This window comes from Neoarius graeffei, chromosome 16, assembly GCF_027579695.1.
Source record: "Neoarius graeffei isolate fNeoGra1 chromosome 16, fNeoGra1.pri, whole genome shotgun sequence".
NCBI lineage: Eukaryota > Metazoa > Chordata > Actinopteri > Siluriformes > Ariidae > Neoarius > Neoarius graeffei.
The window spans coordinates 33,336,405-33,360,821 of NC_083584.1; the positions used below are offsets into that span (position 1 = coordinate 33,336,405).

Here is a 24,417-nt window from a genome sequence, read left to right on the forward strand (position 1 = left end):
CGTGTGAAAGAATTTTGTGAATAGCTCCTTTCGTTTCCGTGTAAATCAGCGTTGTTCGAGGAAAGGGAACTCTGAGAAAAAGCGCTCTTTGCTTGTTATATTGTGTCTTTTCCCTGCACCGTTACCAAGGCGACGAGCTCCACTCGGGGAGCAGAGAGAAAGGTGTCTCATGCTGCATCAGATTCATCAGAAGGTGGTAACTCAGGTGACCTGCAAAGAAATTCATTATATTTTGTGAAATTATTCCTGTCTAAATATAGGTTTGAAAAAAAAAATTCCAAAAAAAAAAAAAAAAGCCTGCCTACCGACCCTAGTTTTGAAATCTACGTAACCGGAAACACACACATTTTTTTTTTGGCCTTCCGAGAGATGTTAAAAGTGAAGCCTGATTCACTAAAAAATTGCATGTGTAGAAGTGTTATTTTGTTTTTTTCTAACTACAAAATACAAGATTCATTTTGCATTCTTAATGCATTTTGTAAACAATCATTAAAGCATATATGCAGAACCATGGCCTCACTTTTGTTTATAAATGCCTTGAGACCTCAAGAATGGCACAGGAATAGTTTTATGCGTCAACAATAAATCTAATTTAGTAATTTTTACAATTAAAGTGATTTATATAGGTAGCGGTCTGAGTGAATGACCTTGACGTCCGTAACGTCACAGCAGGAAGTCTATCGGTCTCATCGCCATTTCCACTATACTAAATCACAGAGCTGACTGCAACTCCGATCCTCCATTTTGAGCTAATTTATTGTCATGCCACGTAGATGTGTTGCTGGTGGGGGCAGCAACATGATGGAAGGTGGATTTATGTTGCATTCATGGTCCAAGAATGTTCAAACTGCAAAGATTTGGATACGTTTTGCGAGAAGTTCACAGGCACGTTGGGTGTCTACGAAATGGTCTCTCCTCTGCTCATTTTCCTGAAGACTCATACAAAACCTCTGATCTGTTGAGCAGCGTTGCCTATAAGCCCGTACTGAAAGAGGGTGCAGTACCAATAATTAAAGGAAAAGAAAACAAGAAAAGGAAAGTATTTATTTTATTTATTTATTTTTAAAAGGAAAATTCAGTTGCACCAGTCCTCCCGAAGTAAGCAGAGGGTTATTGTTAAAACCTGGGATGGAACGGGACGTGACCTATCATGACCTTTCATCTCAGAAATATTGCTAAGATAAGAAATTTAATGTTACTACATGATGTGGAAAAACTAGTTCCTGCTTTCGTTACCTTCAGGTTGGATTATTGTAATGCCTTACTGTCTGGATGTTCCAATAAGTGCATAAACAAGCTCCAGTTAGTTCAAAATGCAGCAGCAAGAGTCCTTTCTAGAGCTAGAAAATATGACCACATCACCCCTGTCTTATCCACACTGCATTGGCTCCCAATCAAATTTCGTATTGATTATAAAATACTACTACTGACCTTTAAAGCACCAAATAGTCTCGCACCACAGTACCTGAGTGAACTTCTGCTCCTCTATGACCCGCCACACCTACTTAGATCAAAAGGTGCAGGCTATCTGATGGTACCTCATATAGTGAAGGCTACATCGGGGGCAGAACCTTTTCTTACAAAGCCCCACAGTTATGGAACAGCCTTCCAAGTAGTGGTCAGGAATCAGACACAGTCTCAGCGTTTAAGTCGAGGCTGAAAACATATCTGTTTAGTCAAGCCTTTTGTTAATGGTGTTTATGAAGTAAAGGAGTAGATCTGGAGGGTCCTCAGACAGAGTGTTTTGGTAAACTGGGATGTAAGGATGCTGTCAGTCCCCCACTCGCTTGCTCACTCGAGTTTGTTGACGGTGTAGTGACTGGCTGCTTTATGTCCCGAGGCTCCCTCATGCCTGTGTTACCTTCTGGCTCTCCCCTTTTAGTTATGCTGTCAGTTAGTTGCCGGAGTCCCTGCTTGTACTCAGTGCAATATGTATACTGTTCCTACTTATTCAGGTGACATTGGGCATACCTAACAACCTGTGTCCCCCCCCCCCAAATCTGTCCCTCTGAGTTACATGTCGGTCCTGGGATCGAGATGCTGACCTCTTCTGCTCCTCGGACCTGCCTGATCCATCCTGGTGCCCCGTGTCTAGTTGGAGTCTCATCGCATCGCTCCTGTGGAGGGCGGCCCCATGTGGACAGTTGGGGGTCGCGCCTGGAGGACGCTCTGGACTCTTGCAGTGGTGCTTTTGTGGCTGGGGACTGCAGCTGACTTGCTGACTTTAGGGCTGTGGTTGTTGTGAACGGTTTTGCGCTCGGGTTTCCGTCGGTAGGTGGTTTATAGCATCAACGAAGCTGACTTTATGTTTGGACTGTTAATATTATAGTCATGTTGTCTATTGTTGCCCAAATGAGGATAGATTCCCTTTTGAGTCTGGTTCCTCTCGAGGTTTCTTCCTCATGTCGTCTGAGGGAGTTTTTCCTTGCCACCGTCGCCACAGGCTTGCTCATTGGGGATAGATTAGGGATAAAATTAGCTCATGTTTTAAGTCATTCAAATTCTGTAAAGCTGCTTTGCAACAATGTTTATTGTTAAAAGCGCTATACAAATAAACTTGACTATCGCCCGGGCAGTGACCTCCCCACAGTTGTTGCTAAAACCGGTGATATCCCGTTCCATCCTGGGTTTTAGTAATTGCCTGAGCCGAGCAGTAATGGCGGAGTACTCCGTATGGACAAAATAGAGAAAGAGTGGAGCAGCCATCTTATTTCTAAACTGGATATCGCTGCCATCTCGCCCTTACATGGAAGAAGTGAATAAATGGATAACTGAACGAACAATTGAAAGTCAGATTGTTTCAAAACAAACCGGCCACAAGGTCGGCCTTCAAGAAGCGAGAACACAGACGGGTAAACTCCGACTCTCATTTGGATATAAAACAACAAAAACATGTTGTTTACCTGCATTTAGATTAATACATGTAACTTGTATTGTGTGTTTAAGTTACCGGTAAAATATTATTTAATTTGCTTCAGAATGTGATTGTCTCAGTTCATCTGATTATTTAATTAGCCTTTTACATTTTATCAGTGAAAACACATGCATGTACATGTATGTTGCATAAGTTATAACACCTATCCTGTTTTAATGAGAGTCAACCCACAATCAATGAAGTCAAATCAGTCTTAGTTGAGCAACTCGGTGACGGTATTTCTTACTTTCACCATAAATTTTTATTTATATGACTTTGGTCTATAGCTGTCAAAGGCCTCGGCCTTAAAACCGGTTACCGCAGTGATGTCACGCACTCAGGCATGGCTAGCTCAGCGGAGCAGCTCAAATGGCAACTTTGCAGTCAATTTAAACTCTCCAAAAAAAAAAAAAAATTTTTATATATATATATATATATATATATATATATATATATATATATATATATATATAAATAATATATTTTTTTAATTCCCATTTATGCAGCATACAAGAGTCAAGGATGGAGATACTATCCACTCAGAAATTTATTTAAAAATAAAGGTTCTGTGTATCTGCTTTAAATAGAAGTTCCTCAAAAGTATGCACAAATTTCCCAAAATTATGGAATAATCTCACAATAAATTTAGGCTCCCATAAGATATTTCACCATACATTCACACTTTCAATAGAGAGTCCATAAAAAAAAAAAAGTTTTTATTCAGATCAACAGAACACACACTCGTGCACTCGGTTATTCTGCATTCATATTTTTCAGCAGTCTTTCAACGCATCTCATTACCTTTAAATGGCATTATATACTGTTCTGTAGGACACATTTCATATCGGTTTGTTTTCAGTTGCTATTTTATTTCATATTTTTTTTGCTGAAAAGAATATTTAGGCATAATGAGACATTTAAAAAACCTTTTATTAACTTATTCTGTGAATATTAGCTTATTCATTTTATTCCAGTGGCATATTAGCTTAGTATTTACTGCTCAGCTTGACTTTATTTAATAAGAGCTTCATTTATGAACATCTTATCTTCAATGCCGTAATTACATTTCCTTTTTATTCCTGAGCTTTTTGATAGCTCTGTGGTTCTCCATTTCTACCACTTAACACTAGCTTTTAAACCACAGGTTCTAGGCTGATTTGGCATGATAACGCTTTAGTAAACTGAATGTTAATTTCAGGTGCACTTCAGCGCATTTTGGGGTAGCGTCAGTTTGTGCTTTGCTCTACACCTTCTGACCTACGTACCTACACCTGGTGCTCAGTGTGTGAAGCTTATATGCATAAACTTCCTTTTGAGGTATGACACTCAAGCAACAGGTGATAGTACACACATTTTGAGAGTGATGTTTAGGAGGAGGAGATACACACCAGCCAGGTTGAGCTGCACTCCACTGTGGTCCATTAGGGTGCCATTGACCCGGTTACTGAATGGTTCAAAAGCAGTTATGCTCAACATGGCTGGCTGCTTCTTCCCAAGATACTCATACGAGCCCCTCCACAGTGAGTTCCGAGCAAACACTCCACTCGGCACTGGAAGAGAGGGGGAGAGAGAGAGAGAGAGAGAGAGAGAGAGAGAGAGAGAGAGAGAATGGTTAAGGCATCTTTTTATTAAAGCATTCCTTTAATAATTAATTATATTTCTTGTTAACACCTACCCTGAAGTTTTGTGTTGGGTGGCTCTTGCACAGTTCCAACTGTTTTCCCACTTGGTCTGTTATCAGCTAGAAGAAGAAGAGAAGAAGATATGAGAGAGAGAGAGAGAGAGAGAGAGAGAGAGAGAGAGAGAGAACATTACTTGAATAAATGTAATGCTTAACTACAGATTTTAATGAGCAGTCTGTTCATCATTTCAAAGGACACAAAATAATGGTAATTTTTTTTTTTTAAACGTGGAAACAGTCATTAGCTGCATAAAAACACAAAGAATAAGAATGGGTCGTAAGTCCCAAAACATGCTGGTAGGTGGACTATGTTAAACTGCCCTTAGGTGTGAATGTGTGACTCTGGGTGTGGATGATGCCATGTAAGGGAAAGGTGATTCATTCAGGCAGGTGTCTAGGCGAGTCTATCCTAGGAATGCAGCATCCAACATTCCTAGGATAGACTCTGGATCAACCATGATCCAGACAAGGAACAAGGATAAAATGCAGTGGTGGCTGGTGTTTTTTTTTTTTGTTTTTTTTTTTGTGGGCTGCACAGTGTGTGTGTGTGTGTGTGTGTGTGTGTGTGTGTGTGTACGCATACAGTGGTGTTTGAAAGTTTGTGAACCCTTTAGAATTTTCTATATTTCTGCATAAATATGACCTAAAACAACATCAGATTTTCACACAAGTCCTAAAAGTAGATAAAGAGAACCCAGTTAAACAAATGAGACAAAAATATTATACTTGGTCATTTATTTATTGAGGAAAATGATCCAATATTACATATCTGTGAGTAGCAAAAGTATGTGAACCTCTAGGATTAGCAGTTAATTTGAAGGTGAAATTAGAGTCAGGTGTTTTCAATCAATGGGATGACAATCAGGTGTGAGTGGGCACCCTGTTTTATTTAAAGAACAGGGATCTGAAGTCTGATCTTCACAACACATGTTTGTGGAAGTGTATCATGGCACGAACAAAGGAGATTTCTGAGGATCTCAGAAAAAGTGTTGTTGATGCTCATCAGGCTGGAAAAGGTTACAAAACCATCTCTAAAGAGTTTGGACTCCACCGATCCACAGTCAGACAGATTGTGTACAAATGGAGGAAATTCAAGACCATTGTTACCCTCCCCAGGAGTGGTTGACCAACAAAGATCACTCCAAGAGCAAGGTGTGTAATACAGGTAGTTGGCAAGGTCACAAAGGACCCCAGGGTAACTTCTAAGCAACTGAAGGCCTCTCTCACATTGGCTAATGTTAATGTTCATGAGTCCACTGTCAGGAGAACACTGAACAACAATGGTGTGCATGGCAGGGTTGCAAGGAGAAAACCACTGCTCTCCAAAAAGAACACTGCTGCTCGTCTGCAGTTTGCTAAAGATCACGTGGACAAGCCAGAAGGCTATTGGAAAAATGTTTTGTGGACGGATGAGACCAAAATAGAACTTTTTGGTTTCAATGAGAAGCGTTATGTTTGGAGAAAGGAAAACACTGCATTCCAGCATAAGAACCTTATCCCATCTGTGAAACATCATGGCATCATGGTTTGGGCCTGTTTTGCTGCATCTGGGCCAGGACGGCTTGCCATCATTGATGGAACAATGAATTCTGAATTATACCAGAGAATTCTAAAGGAAAATTTCAGGACATCTGTCCATGAACTGAATCTCAAGAGAAGGTGGGTCATGCAGCAAGACAACGATTCTAAGCACATAAGTTGTTTTACCAAAGAATGGTTAAAGAAGAATAAAGTTAATGTTTTGGAATGGCCAAGTCAAAGTCCTGACCTTAATCCAATCGAAATGTTGTGGAAGGACCTGAAGCGAGCAGTTCATGTGAGAAAACCCACCAACATCCCAGAGTTGAAGCTGTTCTGTATGGAGGAACGGGCTAAAATTCCTCCAAGCCGGTGTGCAGGACTGATCAACAGTTACCGGAAACGTTTAGTTGCAGTTATTGCTGCACAAGGGGGTCACACCAGATACTGAAAGCAAAGGTTCACACACTTTTGCCACTCACAGATTATGTAATATTGGATCCTTTTCCTCAATAAATAAATGACCAAGTATAATATTTTTGTCTCCTTTGTTTAATGGGGTTCTCTTTATCTACTTTTAGGACTTGTGTGACAATCTGATGATGTTTTAGGTCATATTTATGCAGAAATATAGAAAATTCTAAAGGGTTCACAAACTTTCAAGCACCACTGTATATACACTAATATGCAGTTTTAAAGTTTATATTTAACTTTTGGCATTTGAATCTGAACTGCATTTCATCTGAATAACAAACAAGCTACACAGAAAAGTTATAACCCAAACAAACAAACAAACAAACAAACAAACAAACAAACAAACAAACAAACAAACAAACAAACAAAAGAAACCCATTAAACCTATAGGTTTCATTATCTATGCTTTTGTATAATTTGTTCTTTCATTTGACAACGTGTGCTCGGTCTATCAACTTTCAGTTTCTCCTCCAAACCTACTTTTAGCAGAGCAATCACTACTGAATAAACAATCCACTTTGTTCATGTTCATTACACCTGCGACTGAGTCTGTCACACCCCTACTGATGATGTATTATGGAAATGTCACCAAAATGGGCTTGAATATATTAGCCCACTGGAGCTCAAAACTAGGTGGGCGTGTCATGCTGTGTAGTCACATAACATGACTGTTGTTGATTGGCTGCATGAACCTACAGCAGAGAGTATCTCTGCCTACAGCTCTGGGCTTGTTACAGTGAACCCACAGCCTCGCTTCATACCATTCTGTGTGTTTTATGTATGACTACTAGTGGTGCTGTTACAGTTGGTTTAAAAGAAAAAAACACACAAATTATCCTTTTTAAAATATTTGTTAACCACAGATAAGATGATGTGGATGCCTGATATATGAAACCCTATATTGATTTTTCTTTTACCTTTGAAAGACAGGGGGCTTAGCCCTGCTAGCCCATTGGTATGAACCTCCCCTGAGGTGAATGAATGAATGAGTGGAAGAACGAACGGTCATCAAGTAGAAATTATATATTGCAATCAAGCATTTTATTATCCAATAGAGGTGCCAAGTTCCGTGGTCACAGGACTGAACCTTGTAAAAAGACAAGTACTTCATTCTAGCTTGTAGAATTGTTGCTTTGCGAAAGCAAAATTCTTTTCTGAGAGTAGTACTAAAACTAACAGCAAGTAATAAAACCTCAACATGCATTCAGTGAAGATAGAGCTTTATTAACTATCAGAAGCCCGAACACACACACACACTGTCAGCTTTCCCTCAGGTACTGTTAATATTCCTCCACTCTGAAAAGCCAGCAGTCCTCTCCGCCATCTTTACAGCTTGGCTTTAAAATCTATCAGTGCCTATTTCACCCACTTATGCCTCAAGATCCATCAAAGCCATAATTTGCAAGAAATACTCAAGGCACATTGAAAACAGACAACTGTCTAAAAGTTTGGCTTCTTTTATTCTAATTAACCACCTTGCAGCTTGAATGGGACCCATTTATGTGTCTGAGGAGGTGTAGCGCAATCTGCGTGTTCCAAAACTACATTTGCTCCTAACCAAATCAGGACCTTGCACTGGGCTAATCAGAACTCCTAAAGGATGAAATTCCAATGATAGTATGATGAATTGAGCTTGCTGATAGTGCCAGCCTTTTGAGATGAAACAGGTGCAGACAGCAATTCATCAACATTAGCAAGAATGAGAGAAGTACAAAGTGCAGTAAATTTGAGCAATTAGCCATTTAACAGTAAGGTAGATGCACATGTGACATGCACATGTAATGAGAGAAGCCAAAACAGCAACAACAAAATAACAGGGCTTATAAACAGAGAAAAGACTGACCAAAAACTTTTGTTTTACATGATACCTGCACATAGTGGCGGCTTGCCAGTCCAGCTGCCATCAGGTTTGCATGTGCGGTGTTCAGAGCCTGCGGCTAAATAAAAGCCAGGCTGACAGGTGTAGATGAGAGTGTAACCCAGAGACGGCAGCTCTATGGCTCGAGCATCTGCCTGTGCTGGAAGTTCAGGCTGACTACAGTGATGAGCTGAGGGAAAGAACAAATAAACCTAAACTCTGTGTATGGTTGAAACAAAATGACATCTTCAATGCAAAGTTCTAGTTCCTCTTCTGCATTAATATAAATTAATCATGTTTATATCCCATAAGGTGTAATAGTACAGCTCTGACAAAAGTGTCTGAAATTCAAATCGCAGGTTTACATCATCCCATCTCATTATCTCTAGCCGCTTTATCCTGTTCAACAGGGTCGCAGGCAAGCTGGAGCCTATCCCAGCTGACTACGGGCGAAAGGCGGGATACACCCTGGACAAGTCACCAGGTCATCACAGGGCTGACACAGACAACGATTCACACTCACATTCACACCTATGGTCAATTTAGAGTCACCAGTTAACCTAACCTGCATGTCTTTGGACTGTGGGGGAAACCGGAGCACCCGGAGGAAACCCACGCGGACACGGGGAGAACATGCAAACTCCGCACAGAAAGGCTCATTGAATTGTACTTACTGAGCTCACAGCAAAATATGGCTGATCAGAGTCCATTCTAATGGCATGAGAATATTAAGGACAATCGAATGATTGATTGGTTTTTAAATGAATATTTTATTTTCAGTGTATAATTTGGGTAACACGGTGTACTTTTAAAGTGATTTCATCAGTTACACTATATCACTGAAAAAAAGGATGAGAAAACAAAAAGAAAAAGGAATGAGAAGACCTTCTTGCTGTGAGGTGACAGCGCTAACCACTACACCACCGTGCCACCCACAGGTTTACATCAATACACCCATTATATATATATATATATATATATATATATATATATATATATATATATATATATAAAGAATGAAGTTTGTCCTGTTACCAAGAAACTGCAAAACGGCAAGATTTATATATATGATCTTGCCGTTTTGCAGTTTCTTGGTAACAGGACAAACTTCATTCTTGTATTATTAAATTCCAAAGAAAGTAAATAAAAAATGAGAGGCTGTTGAGGGAACAACTGTTTTTATTCTATCCACATTCTCTGGATATGAGCAATTGCACACTCTGATTGGCTACTCTGCTACTAGGCTATCAGCTCATATACCGTGAGTAGAGAAAAACAAAATGGCAGAGTGTGTTGCTGAACCAACCGAGGATGAAATAAAAACTACTCGAAAACAAAACCCCCAAAAATAAAAAAAGCAACCAAATATGGCATAAAAGTATTTGATGGTAAGAACGTATCTTTTTTATTTTTCAAGAATTATTATTATAGCATTTTTCACAAATTGCTACTGTCATTTCACCGATTTGTTAAGTGGAAATTATTTTGTTGGATGTATTGTAGAAAGTTTTTATTTACTGAATTTGCAAAAAACAAAAATAAAAATGCTTTGTTTCTCAAAATCCAGTAAATGTAGATACGCATACTAAAACAGTTATTCCACTCAATCTCATCATACCTGGCTTATAACCAACTCGGCGCTATGCACCTCGTCGGCTATCAGCTCATGTATGACTTGATTTCATGGAATAATTGTTAAATAGCTGTCACAATGTAAGGAATAACAAGAACTAACCAAATTAAATGTAATTATAAAAAGTCAAACTCCATGATGTGTTGTTCATTAATAAATGACACATTGTAATGTTTGGAAAATTGTTGTATAAGAGCAACACTTTGTGACTTGCTGTTATTGGAAAATAATCAACTTTGGGGTGGTAAGATTAACTCCACTTCACATCGAGAGTCATCACACTATCCTGACATTGATTCATTTCCTAAAACAGCACGCCCCATTATGTTTAAATTCCTTACTCAGTGCATAAAAAACAAAATGAATAGTGGACCAAGGTACTGTATATTAAATAAAGGACATTTTATAGCTGTGAAAATGTTATTTACCAATACACTCTGGCGACATGCCACTCCATGTGAGGTTGGGCAGGCAGGTACGAGAGATGGAGCCAAGAAGCAGGTAACCCTTTCTGCAGCTATAGAACACTGTACTGCCAATCTGTTTTGGTGAAAACATCAAAGTTTTAATAAAGTTTGAACAATGTATTACAAAGAGCAGGCATATTAGATTAAGAGAAACATATTTTTCGATGTTACGGTACCTGGTAGCCTTGAGTGTTGTTCTGAAATCCAAACAGGGGTGTTCCGGGATCCACACAGCTGGTGTGAGTCGGGTCTGGAAATATATCACCCCAACAAATTTTAGCATTATTATCCTGACAGCAATTGACCAACTTACTCATACATAAACCTTCATACTTACGGTAAATGCATTCAGTGTATAAAAATTTCCACAAACCAAATTTGAGCGTTATAGTCTGTCCAGGATTATGACAGTCCTTGACGAAAATATTTTTAATTAAGAGTCCCCATTAAAATTTAATCAAAGTCTAGACTGTCCAGAAATTCAGCCCATTAAGTTTTGCTGGTAATTTCAGATGTAGCATATACAGTAAAAGCATGCTTAAAATGTTTGAGTTTATGCTTCAAACCTAACCCCATACCTATACAAGAAGGCTGGGTCCCACTCCAGGTTCCATCATACTGGCAGTATCTCCGTGTGGAGCCGACCAGTACCAGAGGTGGAAAGCAGGAGAAGAACACAGAGGAAAGGTAAGTGAATCCTCGGTCCTCACGACGGCCCTGAGCTGGGATCCCTGGATCCCCACAGAACACAGCTGTAAAGGACATAAGACTGTGTTATATAATATTATAAAACATAAAATGTCTTGGTGCAGCCTGTGCATGTGTTAAAACTGTAATTATGACTTTTGTTCCTGTTATACATGTACTCTTGCTGTTCCAGTCATGTTCTTTATTTCAGTTCCTAGTCCTAGTCCTTTCTCTGTCTGTTTTAAGTCTCCCCATGATGAACAGTCTTCTGTACTCTGACCATAGCTGAGGATTTTGATAATAATGTCTGGAAAAGCCTAAGTAAAATAACTAGGTAATTATCACTCCTTGTTTCTGACTCCCATGTGATACAGGAGCACTATAAGTTATACTTACGGAAACACTGTGGCCTTTCACCACTCCAGTTCCCAAAGCCCTGGCAGGTGAGGACAGTGGGCAGAGACAGCTGATAGCCCTGATTGCAGGTGTAGCTGATGCTGGCGCCCCACTGAAAGTCAGTTCCTACCACCTGACCATTAGGAATACTGGGTGGAGCTCCACACACGATTGCTACAAAAGAACACAACCATCATTTGTAAAAGCAAATTAATCTACAATGGCTGGACTGTAAAAGCCTTGGGCAAAAAGTATAGAAAAATGTAATGAACATCAGTACTACAAAGGGACATTTTTTTAAATTAGTATATAAGAATAGATTCGATTAACAGTGAGTAAATCCATTTAATTACTGACAGTTTTTATCATCGTTTATAACCAAATTTTCAAAGTTGACAGTTATTATTAGAAATGATGACGAGAACTACAGTACCAGTCAAAAATTTGGACACACCTACTCATTCATAGGCTTTTCTGTATTTTGACTGTTTTCTACATTGTAGAACAATACTGAAGACATCACAACTACGAAATGACATATGGAACATGTATGGAATTATGTGGTAAAGAAAAATGTGCTAAAAAATACAAAAACAAAATACAGGTGTCTTGTAAGAGTATTCATCCTCTTTGTATTTATCCTGTTTTGTTGCATTACAAGCTGGAATGAAAATGGATTTTGGGGGGGGTGAGCGCCATTTGATTTACACAACATGCCTATCACTTTAAAGGTGAAAATTGTTGTTTTATTGTGACACAAACAATAATTCAGATGAAAAAAAACAGTAATCCGGAGTGTGCATAGGTATTCACCCCCTTTTGTATAAAACCCCTAAGTAAGAGCTGGTCCAACCAATTCACTTCACAAGTCATATACTTAGTTTATTAAGAGCCACCTGTGTGCAATTAAAGTATCACATAATCTGTCACATGTCTGTATAAATCAGCCTGTTCTGGAAGGACCCTGACTCTGCAACACGATTAAGCAAGCAACATGAAAACCAAGGAGCCTCCAAACAGGTCAGAGACAAAGTTGTGAGCAGTATAGATCAGGGTTGGGTTATAAAAAATATCCCAAACTTTGAATGTCCCATGGAGCACCATTAAATCCATTATAGCAAAATGGAAAGAATATGGCACCACTACAAACCTGACAAGAGAAGGCCGCCCACCAAAATTCACAAACCAGGCAAGGAGGGCATTAATCAGAGATGCAACTAAGACACAAAAGATAACACTGAAGGAGCTGCAAAGATCCACAGCAAAGATGGGAGTATCTGTCCATAGGACCACTTTAAGCTGTACACTCCACAGAGTGGGGCTTTATGGACTAGTGTTTTCTTAAGCCACTGCTTAAGAAAATATGTTTGGAGTTTGCCCAACAGCATGTGGCAGACTCCCCAGCCACATGGAAGAGTCTCCTCTGGTCAAATGAGACTAAAATTGATCTTTTTGGCCATCATGAGAAATGCCATGTGTGGCACAAACCCAACACCCTGAGAACACCATCCCTACAGTGAAGCATGGTGGTGGCAGCATCATGCTATGGGGATGTTTTATTTGCAGGGACAGGAAAGCTGGTCAGGATTGAAGGAAAGATGGCTGGCACTAAATACAGGACAATTCTGGAGGAAAACCTGTTTGAGTCAGCCAGAGGTTTGAGACTGGGACGAAGGTTCACGTTCCAGCAGGACAATGACCCTAAACATACTGCTAAAGCTACACTGGAGTAGTTTAAAGGGAAACATTTAAATGTCTTGGAATGGCCTAATCAAAGCCCAGACCTTAGTCCAATTGACTGAGAATCTGTGGCATAACTTGATTGCTGTACACCAACACAACCCATTTAACGAAGGAGTTGGAGCAGTTTTGCCTTGAGGAATGGGCAAAAATCCCAGTGGCTAGATGTGCTAAGCTAATAGAGACATACCCCAAGAGACTTGCAGCTGTAATTGCAGCAAAAGGTGGCTCTACAAAGTATTGACTTTGAGGGGTGAATACCTATGCACACTCCAGATTTGTTTTTTGATCTTAATTATTGTTTGTGTCACAATAAAACAACAATTTTCACCTTTAAAGTGGTAGGCATGTTGTGTAAATCAAATGGTGCTAACCCCCAAAAAATCCATTTTAATTCCAGCTTGTGATGAGACAAAACAGGACAAACACAAAAAGGGATGAATACTTTTGCAAGACACTGTATGTTTAATATTTTAGATTCTTCAAAGTAGCCACCGTTTACCTTGAGTCTTTGCACACTATTGGCATTATCTTAACCAGCTTCATGAGGTAGTCACCTGGAATGCTTTTCAATTAACAGGTGCCTCGTCAAAAGTTAATTAGTGCAATTTCTTGTCTTCTTAATGTTTAAGATCAAACAGTAAATATTAAATAATAAAAATACAGTAAATAGCCTTATTCCACAACTGTAGTAATCCATATTATGTTAAGAACCGCTCAACTAAGTAACGAGAAATGACATCCATTATTACTTAAAGACATGAAATGTCTTATTTAATAAAACAAACAAACAAACAAACAAACATTGAATTAGACAATGTGACTGGTACTTCTGACTGGTACTGTCGACTGTTTAAAAGAAAGAAACATTTTGTTGGAATCCCCTCCCCCCAATCAGGTAGCTCTCCCACAATTATAAACCAAGACATGTGAATCCAGACAACCGTCTCTTCTCAAATTGTTGCTCATACGGCATCACAGGGCAGCATAACACACTCAGAGTTGAGGGCTATCTACCCTCTTCTGCATACATGAGCTCACAGATGTTCACAATTGGCTTGTGTCACTGTGACTGACATGGGACAGAGAATATGCCATCCCTTCCACCGAGAGAACAAGACCAATTTTGCTCCCTTGACGATAAGGCAAATATTTTCTGTCATTTAGGAGCCACTAACCAGTGCAGCACATACGGTAACTACTAATTTCACACGGGAACAATACAAATACAGCTCCAATCAAAAAAATTTGCACCAGAAATCCTAAGTACATCACACATATTATAATATGAACATTGCATGTGTTTCAGGGTGGACTTTGTCTTTAATTCATGTACTCATTATTATTATTTATCATCATGGCAGCTTTCTGAACTATAATTTGGCAAAACTCCTTTTATGACTGATGAAATAATAACAGTACTTATAGCTCTTGGTAGTGAAGTGAGACTTCAGCGCTTACATCATTCATCTGGATCATGTATAATGCACAGTTTCCCCCCTTAGACAAATGGAGCCACGGTATGTGTTCAGTTCAGTACAAAATACTCCAGCCTCCAAGCTGAACCGTACCTCTACACACAGGTTTGGTGCCATTCCAAGTGCGATCCTTTGTGCAGATGAGTGTGGAGGCACGGTCAGCATCCATAGTGAAGCCTGGGGAACACTGGAAGCTAACAATGCTACCATACGTGAAGTCATTGCCAAGTCGCAGACCATTTGCAGGCACTCCTGGGTCTCCACAGTTAATAACTGAATATGAAGGGGTAGAGAATGATGGTGTGACAACAAAGAGTACAGTTAGAGAACTACACAATTACATTTATCTATTTCTTCATTTTGTGTTAAGGATAAAAATGAAATGTTTCTACTGAGAAAATGTCTACCTATTGTATGAACAAGTAGTCATACAACAGGAAACACCTGATTTTTCTTATATTGATCAATTATATAAATATAAATCACACCTCTGCATTATCTGTCAGTTAATTAATTCCTTTAGACATATTTTTCATTTCCTATTATCTCAAGCAAAGGCTTCATGGTTTGTGAAATGTCAGCAATTTAGACAGTATTTGCTATCTTTAGTCAGCAGCCACCTCTGAAAAAGTGAAAGCATAGTGCCAGCAGACATAATGGCTGCCTGTGACCTCCATTATCTCTAGCCCAAGTTGTCTCCATTGTGTTTCAGAAGCAGGTCTACGCATGTAGGTTAATGCTAAGAGGATGGACAGGGCTAATTCAAAACAGTCAATGTAGGTTTTGTTGACTGGCTCACGTCCAGGGCTGGAACAATACAGAACAATGTCTCAGACTTAAAATTGTCTAAGTAACAATGAAAGCTCTTCGTGACCATTACTTGAACATATTAACATTTAATATAAAAGTGAAACCTGAGAATGACAAGGTTCTATCTTACAATTACGACACTTCTGTGATTTAAAGAAATCAAGTATTCAGATTTAACCATCAATAGGGTAAAAGAGGATAGAACCTTTTCACTTTAACCAATGATTTGACATAACATATCTATAACATTACAGTGTCATGCAAAAGTATTCATCCCCCTTGGTGTTTGTCCTATTTTGTTGTATTACAAGATGGAATTAAAATGGATTTGGGGGGGGGGATTAGCACCATGTGATTTACACAACATGCCTACAACTTTAAAGGTGAAAATCGTTGTTTTATTGTGACACAAACAATAATTAAGATCAAAAAACAAATCTGGAGTGTGCATAGGTATTCACCCCCTGAAAGTCAATACTTTGTAGAGCCACCTTTTGCTGCAATTACAGCTGCAAGTCTCTTGGGGTATGTCTCTATTAGCTTAGCACATCTCACCACTGGGATTTTTGCCCATTCTTCAAGGCAAAACTGCTCCAACTCCTTCAAGTTAAATGGGTTGTGTTGGTGTACAGCAATCTTCAAGTTATGCTACAGATTCTCAATTAGATTGAGGTCTGGGCTTTGATTAGGCCATTCCAAGACATGTAAACATTTCCCTTTAAACCACTCCAGTGTAGCTTTAGCAGTATGTTTAGGGTCATTGTCCTGCTGGAACGTGAACCTTCATCCCAGTCTCAAACCTCTGGCCGACTCAAACAGGTTTTCCTCCAGAATTGCCCTGTATTTAGTGCCAGCAATCTTTCCTTCAATCCTGACCAGCTTTCCTTTCCCTGCAGATGAAAAATATCCCCACACCATGATGCTGCCACCACCATGCTTCACTGTAGAAATGGTGTTCTTGAGCGTTGGGTTTGCGCCACACATGGCATTTCCCATGATGGCCAAAAAGATCAATTTTAGTCTCATTTGACCAGAGAATCTTCTTCCACATGTTTGGGGAGTCTGCCACATGCTGTTGGGCAAACTCCAAACGTGTTTTCTTAAGCAGTGGCTTTTTTTCTGGCCACTCTTCCATAAAGCCCCACTTTGTGGAGTGTATGGCTTAAAGTGGTCCTATGGACAGACGCTCCCATCTCTGCTGTAGATCTTTGCAGCTCCTTCAGTGTTATCTTTGGTGTCTTTTTGCATCTCTGATTAATGCCCCCCTTGCCTGTTCTGTGAGTTTTGGTGTGTGGCCTTCTGTTGTTAGGTTTGTAGTGGTGATATTCTTTCTATTTTGCTATAATAAATTTAATGGTGGGGCGGCACAGTGGTGTAGTGGTTAGCATTGTCACCTCAAACAAGAAGGTCCTGGGTTTGAGCCCAGCGGCCGACGAGGGCCTTTCTGCGTGGAGTTTGCATGCTGTCCGTGTGGGTTTCCTCCGGGTGCTCCGGTTTCCCCCACAGTCCAAAGGCATGCAGGTTAGGCTAATTGGTGGCTCTAAATTGACCGTAGGTGTGAATGTGAGTGGTTGTCTGTGCCTATATGTCAGCCCTGTGATGACCTTACGATTTGTCCAGGGTGGACAAAATATATATATATTTTTTTTAATAACCCAACCCTGATCCCCAACCCTTCTCCACAACTTTGTCTCTGATCTGTTTGGAGTGCTCCTTGGTTTTCATGTTGCTTGTTTAGTAGTGTTGCAGATTCAGAGTCCTTCAGAACAGGTTAATTTATACAGACATCATGTGACAGATCATGTGACACTTTGATTGCACACAGGTGGAGCTTAATCAACTAATTATGTGACTTAAGTGAATTGGTTGGACCAGCTCTTACTTAGGGGTTTCATATGAAAGGTGCACAGTCCATTAGGTGTGCACTGTGCACACTCCAGATTTCTGTTTTTTTTCCATCTCATTTATCGTTTGTGTCACAATAAAACAACAATTTTCATCTTTAAAGTGGTAGGCACGTTGTGTAAATCAAATGGTGCTAACCCCCCAAAAATCCATTTTAATTCCAGCTTGTAATACAACAAAACAGGACAAACACCAAGAGAGATGAATACTTTTGCAAGACACTGTAACTAATTCATCGTTCATTCATCTTTAGTTACAACTTTATCCTGGTCAGGGTCACCGGAGCTGTGAACCCTGGAGCTGTGAGGTAGCAACACCACCGACAGCACCACCACACCTCCCATTAACTATTTATTATTTTTTGTTATGAAAAAAGTTAGCTCGAACCTTTCAGTATCCTGAGATTCCAAGGTCCTTTTTTCAAGTTTGTTAGTCAAAACAAGCCAAGCACACATGCTGGAAAAAATCATTTACTATTGCTCCAGTTTTAATATAAAAGTGAAAATGGGTTATTTGGACTCCAAGAGAACATAAAATTTTGCATGCTGTTATTGTTATGAAGATGGTACCTGTGCACTCAGGCATGTCTCCAGTCCACGTTCCGTTGACAGTGCAGTGGCGTGTGAGCAGGCCGGTGGAATAGTAACCCTCTCTGCATGCGTATGTAATGGAGCGGGAGAAGACCAGCCCATCATGTAACTGGATCAAAGCGTTCCGAGGAGTACCGGGATTGCCACAAGACACAACTGAGAGAGAGAGAGAGAGAGAGAGACAGACTGTTGCACTATAAGTATAATGAGGGCAAATAAGGTGGCCATGTTGGGTTTAAAAGCCTTGCTCAAGGGCATAGTGGCATTGGTGAAAGAAAGGGCAGAGACTCTGGTAATGAGTCAACATCCCTGATGCCCTTACTGTGATTAAAATTGTCAGTGCTGCTGTAGGGTCCTAACCTGTTAAACCTGTGCTGAAACCTCTGCCCTGCCTTAATAGCTCTTCATTCAGGACTCCCTCCTATCTGTAGCTGACTGGTTTTATGATAATGGAAAATTACTGAGCAGATAGCATGTGCACACAAAAAGAGAGCTTTCTATTTCAGTTATACAGTCAGCTCAAGAATTCTTGGCACCCTTTATGAAAACAAGCATACAAGAATATGATATAGAAAATTACTATCAGACTCGGGGTGATTTTTGAACTGTGAGATTGGACAGTTTTATATAAACACAATATTATAAAATAAATTCTTAACAAGTGCACTGGTTTCTTAAAAAAATTAAATTTAATTAAAAAAAATCATGATTTCAAAAAATATTGGTACCCAAATTTAGACAATTTTTGCCCAAACAATTTTGACAAAAATCATTATTCTTTTAAAATGAAGCTTGAACAATTTTCTTAGAGAAACCTAAGTAGATCATCCAATCCTCCGAGTGGATCAGTTGAATCATTTTGTGTAATGTTTATTTTATACATGCATTATACCTGTCGTTCTTTAAAGGAGCGCCAATAGTTTTGGAGCTGACCGTATATCAAATGAGCTTTCAGACCAATTTAAACTCGAGCCATTTTTTCACGTGCAACCTACTTCCATAACAATTAGTCATCTTTCACATATGCACAATATGACATTTCACAATATGACTGAATCTCCTTGAACTCAATGTGGTCTTCGAGAGCAAAATTAATGTATGTCAAATTTACTATAAAAATGAAAGCCTAGGTTGTCAGAAATTGGTCCGTTTTAAATGTGACCATGATGCAAATCCATTCCTGAAGTGTATGACTTACATGCATTCCTGAGGAATAAATAGTCTGAGAGTCAAATCAATACAAAGGGACACATGTATCTCAATAATCTACGCTTGAGACATTTATGTGTACACACAGGCCTATAAAATACATAAAAGCAAAGAAGCAGTGAGGCATACAGTTTGTAAGATATTTTAAAAATAAAATTTTTTCAAGAGATCTTCTTTGCCATTCTTTTGAATAAAGGACATAGTTAAAGCAGATAGAGGTGAGAGAAATGGTAGGTGTGTCCCCACGGGTAATTAACTTGGATATTTCTGCTCTTCTGACACCCCTTTCTGTGCAAGCACTTTACCCAGAGGGACACGAGCAGAATGGCAATGCAGCAGGAAAATGAATTGAGGAGAGATAAATAATCGCAGATGGAGGAGAGAGAGACAGAGAGAGAGAAAAGGAGTGGGATATACAGGGAACAAGGGCTTCTATGACACACACTGGGATTCACACTGTAGCATACACAGTTTGCTGAGGGAAAAGGGCATAAAAATGCAAAGCAAATAGCAGGAGTGTAAAACTTGTATACCCTGAGTAAAGCTTCAACAGTAAAAGATTATATTAAACCTTCTGAGGATTAGTGAATAATATGGCGAAAAGAAAAGATCCTCTTCTGTTCCAGCTCTCCTTCCTTTTTTTGGACATGATGAAATAGATCCCTGCATCTGCATAGCATGCTTAATGTCAGGTGAATTTTCCAAGGCTGCTCAGACCCAGACATGTAGCGCCATGGAATACACACTTACTCTGGCACTCAGGCTGCATGCCCTGCCAAGTACCATTGGCCAGGCAGGTCCGCTCTAAAGAACCACGAAGTGCATAACCTGGCTCACAGCTGAAGCGTACCACACTGCCCACAGAGAACTGCTCCCCCAGACGGATACCATGCACTGGCACGCCAGGGTCACCACATCTACCTCCTGAATCATCTGCAACGAGACACATATTTTAATGCAAATTTACTTAATTTACTTATGTGATTACACACACACACACACACACACACACACACACACATACACGTGCTTCAAGACCGGGTCTGAATAAAAAAGTTGCAGAAGTGAGAGAAAGTAGTGCCATATGAAGCTCTCAGGACAAAGAGGGAAAGAGGGGTAGCAGATTTCCAGTAACGTTCAGAAAAACTCAATTAAAATTCCATCTTTAAACAAATAAAAATAATGAGCCAGAAATTTTGTCTTGTTTTGGTAGAATTTCAAAGCCCTTCATACTAGTGCTAGTTTTTAATCACAAATTCAGTTTGAAGCCAGCAGATGTACAAAAAAAAAATCTATCAGCAATGATCAGTATACCGCAGTAAAACTGTTAAACAGCACATTTAGGCTATGTTCTGACTGCAAGCAAACATGGCCCAAATCAGATTTTTTTCCCATAACTCTGAGCAGCACAAATCACATGGAATCTGATCTTTTCCATTCTGATTTGGGCCACTTTCATATGCGGTCCGAAATCAGATACAGGTCTGATTTTTTGCAATGCGACCTCAGTCTAAACAGTCATATTGGAATTCATGTGACTTTTACATCACTGTAGAGGCTTTGCACGGTCACGTGACCCCATAGCAATGGTAACTACACCACCATGACAGCGTGCATGCTTGTAGTGCTTCATTCAGCCGAGTTGGTTATTATTGATCAGTATGGGAAGGTTTTACTGTGTTTTTGGATGTGCAAACCGTTTTGAACGAAACAAAGAAATCAGATTTTTTTTTATTTTAAATTTACCAAAAGTAATTCATTATCGGGGAAAAAACTAGAGAAATTTCTTAACATAGAAGGGAAAAATGGGGGGGGGGGGGGGGGGAGCATTCAGCAGAACTCTGTGTTGAAAGGAGAGGTCAAAAACCCTATGGTATACTCACTTCATTTCCACAAAGGTAAGAATTAAAAGAAAAAAAATAAATCACAACTACAGTAAGGTGCTCACTCTTATACAGTGATATGAACATGAGCTTCAACACAGCAGCTCTGTACAGCTTCACCTTCACCCAGACTTAAAGTGCATTTACATTCTGGGATAACTTCGGAGCATGTTGTACACACGCTTGTGATCCAGTCATTATAGGAAACACCTGATGCTGATTTGAGCACAAATCAGTAAGCTGTTTTCACAGAGACTTTGTGAAGTCTTCTGTCAGGTATGTGACGGTAGACGGATTTAATTACAGGAAGTGTGTTTATTAGCAGGCGAGATATTTACAACCCCGATTCCAAAAATGTTGGGACAAAGTACAAATTGTAAATAAAAATGGAATGCAATGATGTGGAAGTTTCAAAATTCCATATTTTATTCAGAATAGAACATAGATGACATATCAAATGTTTAAACTGAGAAAATGTATCATTTAAAGAGAAAAATTAGGTGATTTTAAATTTCATGACAACAACACATCTCAAAAAAGTTGGGACAAGGCCATGTTTACCACTGTGAGACATCCCCTTTTCTCTTTACAACAGTCTGTAAACGTCTGGGGACTGAGAAGACAAGTTGCTCAAGTTTAGGGATAGGAATGTTAACCCATTCTTGTCTAATGTAGGATTCTAGTTGCTCAACTGTCTTAGGTCTTTTTTGTCGGATCTTCCGTTTTATGATGCGCCAAATGTTTTCTATGGGTGAAAGATCTGGACTGCAGGCTGGCCAGTTCAGTACCCGGACCCTTCTTCTACGCAGCCATGATGCTGTAATTGATGCAGTATGTGGTTTGGCATTGTCATGTTGGAAAATGCAAGGTCTTCCCTGAAAGAGACGTCGTCTGGATGGGAGCATATGTTGCTCTAGAACCTGGATATACCTTTCAGCATTGATGGTGTCTTTCCAGATGTGTAAGCTGCCCATGCCACACGCACTAATGCAACCCCATACCATCAGAGATGCAGGCTTCTGAACTGAGCACTGATAACAACTTGGGTCGTCCTTCTCCTCTTTAGTCCGAATGACACGGCGTCCCTGATTTCCATAAAGAACTTCAAATTTTGATTCGTCTGACCACAGAACAGTTTTCCACTTTGCCACAGTCCATTTTAAATGAGCCTTGGCCCAGAGAAGACGTCTGCGCTTCTGGATCATGTTTAGATATGGCTTCTTCTTTGAACTATAGAGTTTTAGCTGGCAACGGTGGATGGCACGGTGACTTGTGTTCACAGATAATGTTCTCTGGAAATATTCCTGAGCCCATTTTGTGATTTCCAATACAGAATCATGCCTGTATGTGATGCAGTGCCGTCTAAGGGCCCGAAGATCACGGGCACCCAGTATGGTTTTCCGGCCTTGACCCTTACGCACAGAGATTCTTCCAGATTCTCTGAATCTTTTGATGATATTATGCACTGTAGATGATGATATGTTCAAACTCGTTGCAATTTTACACTGTCGAACTCCTTTCTGATATTGCTCCACTATTTGTCGGCGCAGAATTAGGGGGATTGGTGATCCTCTTCCCATCTTTACTTCTGAGAGCCGCTGCCACTCCAAGATGCTCTTTTTATACCCAGTCATGTTAATGACCTATTGCCAGTTGACCTAATGAGTTGCAATTTGGTCCTCCAGCTGTTCCTTTTTTGTACCTTTAACTTTTCCAGCCTCTTACTGCCCCTGTCCCAACTTTTTTGAGATGTGTTGCTGTCATGAAATTTCAAATGAGCCAATATTTGGCATGAAATTTCAAAATGTCTCACTTTCGACATTTGATATGTTGTCTATGTTCTATTGTGAATACAATATCAGTTTTTGAGATTTGTAAATTATTGCATTCCGTTTTTATTTACAATTTGTACTTTGTCCCAACTTTTTTGGAATCGGGGTTGTACAAAAACAACACAAACGAAACCGAAAGCAGAGTCATAAACATGGCTAGGTACAAACGTGACAGTGATAAGGTTGTGGTAACCTAGTTACCATTGCTATGGGGTTACATGACAGTGCAAAGCCTCTATAGGTCGATATTCATCATGATTCTGCACTGACTGGAGTCACTCAGTGAATACAAACAGATGGAGTTCAAAGTAGCCTTTGACCTCTTGAAATTTTGGATGAAATCAGTTTTAGTGAAGCCATTCATGTCATGATCCCACTGCTCCTGGCTCCGACTCCGCATCCACACCCGCCTTTATACAGAAGTGGCAGCCATTGCTGCACAAAAAGCCATAATAAAAACATTTGGCTCTCTTTCTCCTCATCCTCATTATCATCGGTTCATAAATTTGCTGGCTTCCACTGCACATCAACTTATAAAAGAAACAGTAAACGCTGACTTCAGTGGACTCCATTTTTACTTATTATGACAACGTGCTGGGCGGCACGGTGGTGTAGTGGTTAGCGCTGTCGCCTCACAGCAAGAAGGTCCTGGGTTCGAGCCCCATGGCCGGCAAGGGCCTTTCTGTGCGGCGTTTGCATGTTCTCCCCGTGTCTGCGTGGGTTTCCTCCGGGTGCTCCGGTTTCCCCCACAGTCCAAAGACATGCAGGTTAGGTTAACTGGTGACTCTAAATTGAGCGTAGGTGTGAGTGTGAGTGTGAATGGTTGTCTGTGTCTATGTGTCAGCCCTGTGATGACCTGGCGACTTGTCCAGGGTGTACCCCGCCTTTCGCCTGTAGTCAGCTGGGATAGGCTCCAGCTTGCCTGCGACCCTGTAGAAGGATAAAGCGGCTAGAGATAATGAGAATGAGATGAGACAACGTGCTGCATGTTACCTCTGTTATTGTTCTTCTGCACATGCGGGTCAGTTAAGGACCGTGGCCAGTTCACACTGGAATCTGACATTGACCAAACGTGTTTTAAAAAAAATGTAAACAAACAAAAACAGATATGGGCAATAAATCTGAATTGAGCACTAAGGCTTGCACTTTGAACATAGCCTGAGAGTATGTTTTGATTTCTCTTCAGTTGCTTTGCCCTAGTGGGTTTAAACGAATACTTCATTGATATTTTGGGAAACAGAACTAACTACATTCATTACAAAACATACCGGGAGGATAGAACCAAGAATAACCATGGGAGAGGACTGATCAGAATGTCTTTGGGAATGGGATTAAAAACAGT

General features: G+C 40.0%; 1 protein-coding gene across 1 annotated transcript in view; it reads right to left on the reverse strand.

Annotated features, from left to right (window-relative positions):
- Positions 1 to 24,417, reverse strand: part of csmd2 (CUB and Sushi multiple domains 2) — a 755,566-nt gene that overhangs the window by 29,280 nt on the left and 701,869 nt on the right. Inside the window, exons 57-66 of the mRNA XM_060942244.1 lie at positions 20,111 to 20,293; positions 18,131 to 18,307; positions 14,940 to 15,119; positions 11,629 to 11,802; positions 11,124 to 11,297; positions 10,722 to 10,795; positions 10,507 to 10,618; positions 8,456 to 8,635; positions 4,590 to 4,655; positions 4,303 to 4,464 (exon numbers count right to left, since the gene is read on the reverse strand). Of these exons, the coding sequence (XP_060798227.1) occupies positions 4,303 to 4,464; positions 4,590 to 4,655; positions 8,456 to 8,635; positions 10,507 to 10,618; positions 10,722 to 10,795; positions 11,124 to 11,297; positions 11,629 to 11,802; positions 14,940 to 15,119; positions 18,131 to 18,307; positions 20,111 to 20,293 (1,482 nt within the window). The remainder of the gene's footprint in view (positions 1 to 4,302; positions 4,465 to 4,589; positions 4,656 to 8,455; positions 8,636 to 10,506; positions 10,619 to 10,721; positions 10,796 to 11,123; positions 11,298 to 11,628; positions 11,803 to 14,939; positions 15,120 to 18,130; positions 18,308 to 20,110; positions 20,294 to 24,417) is intronic.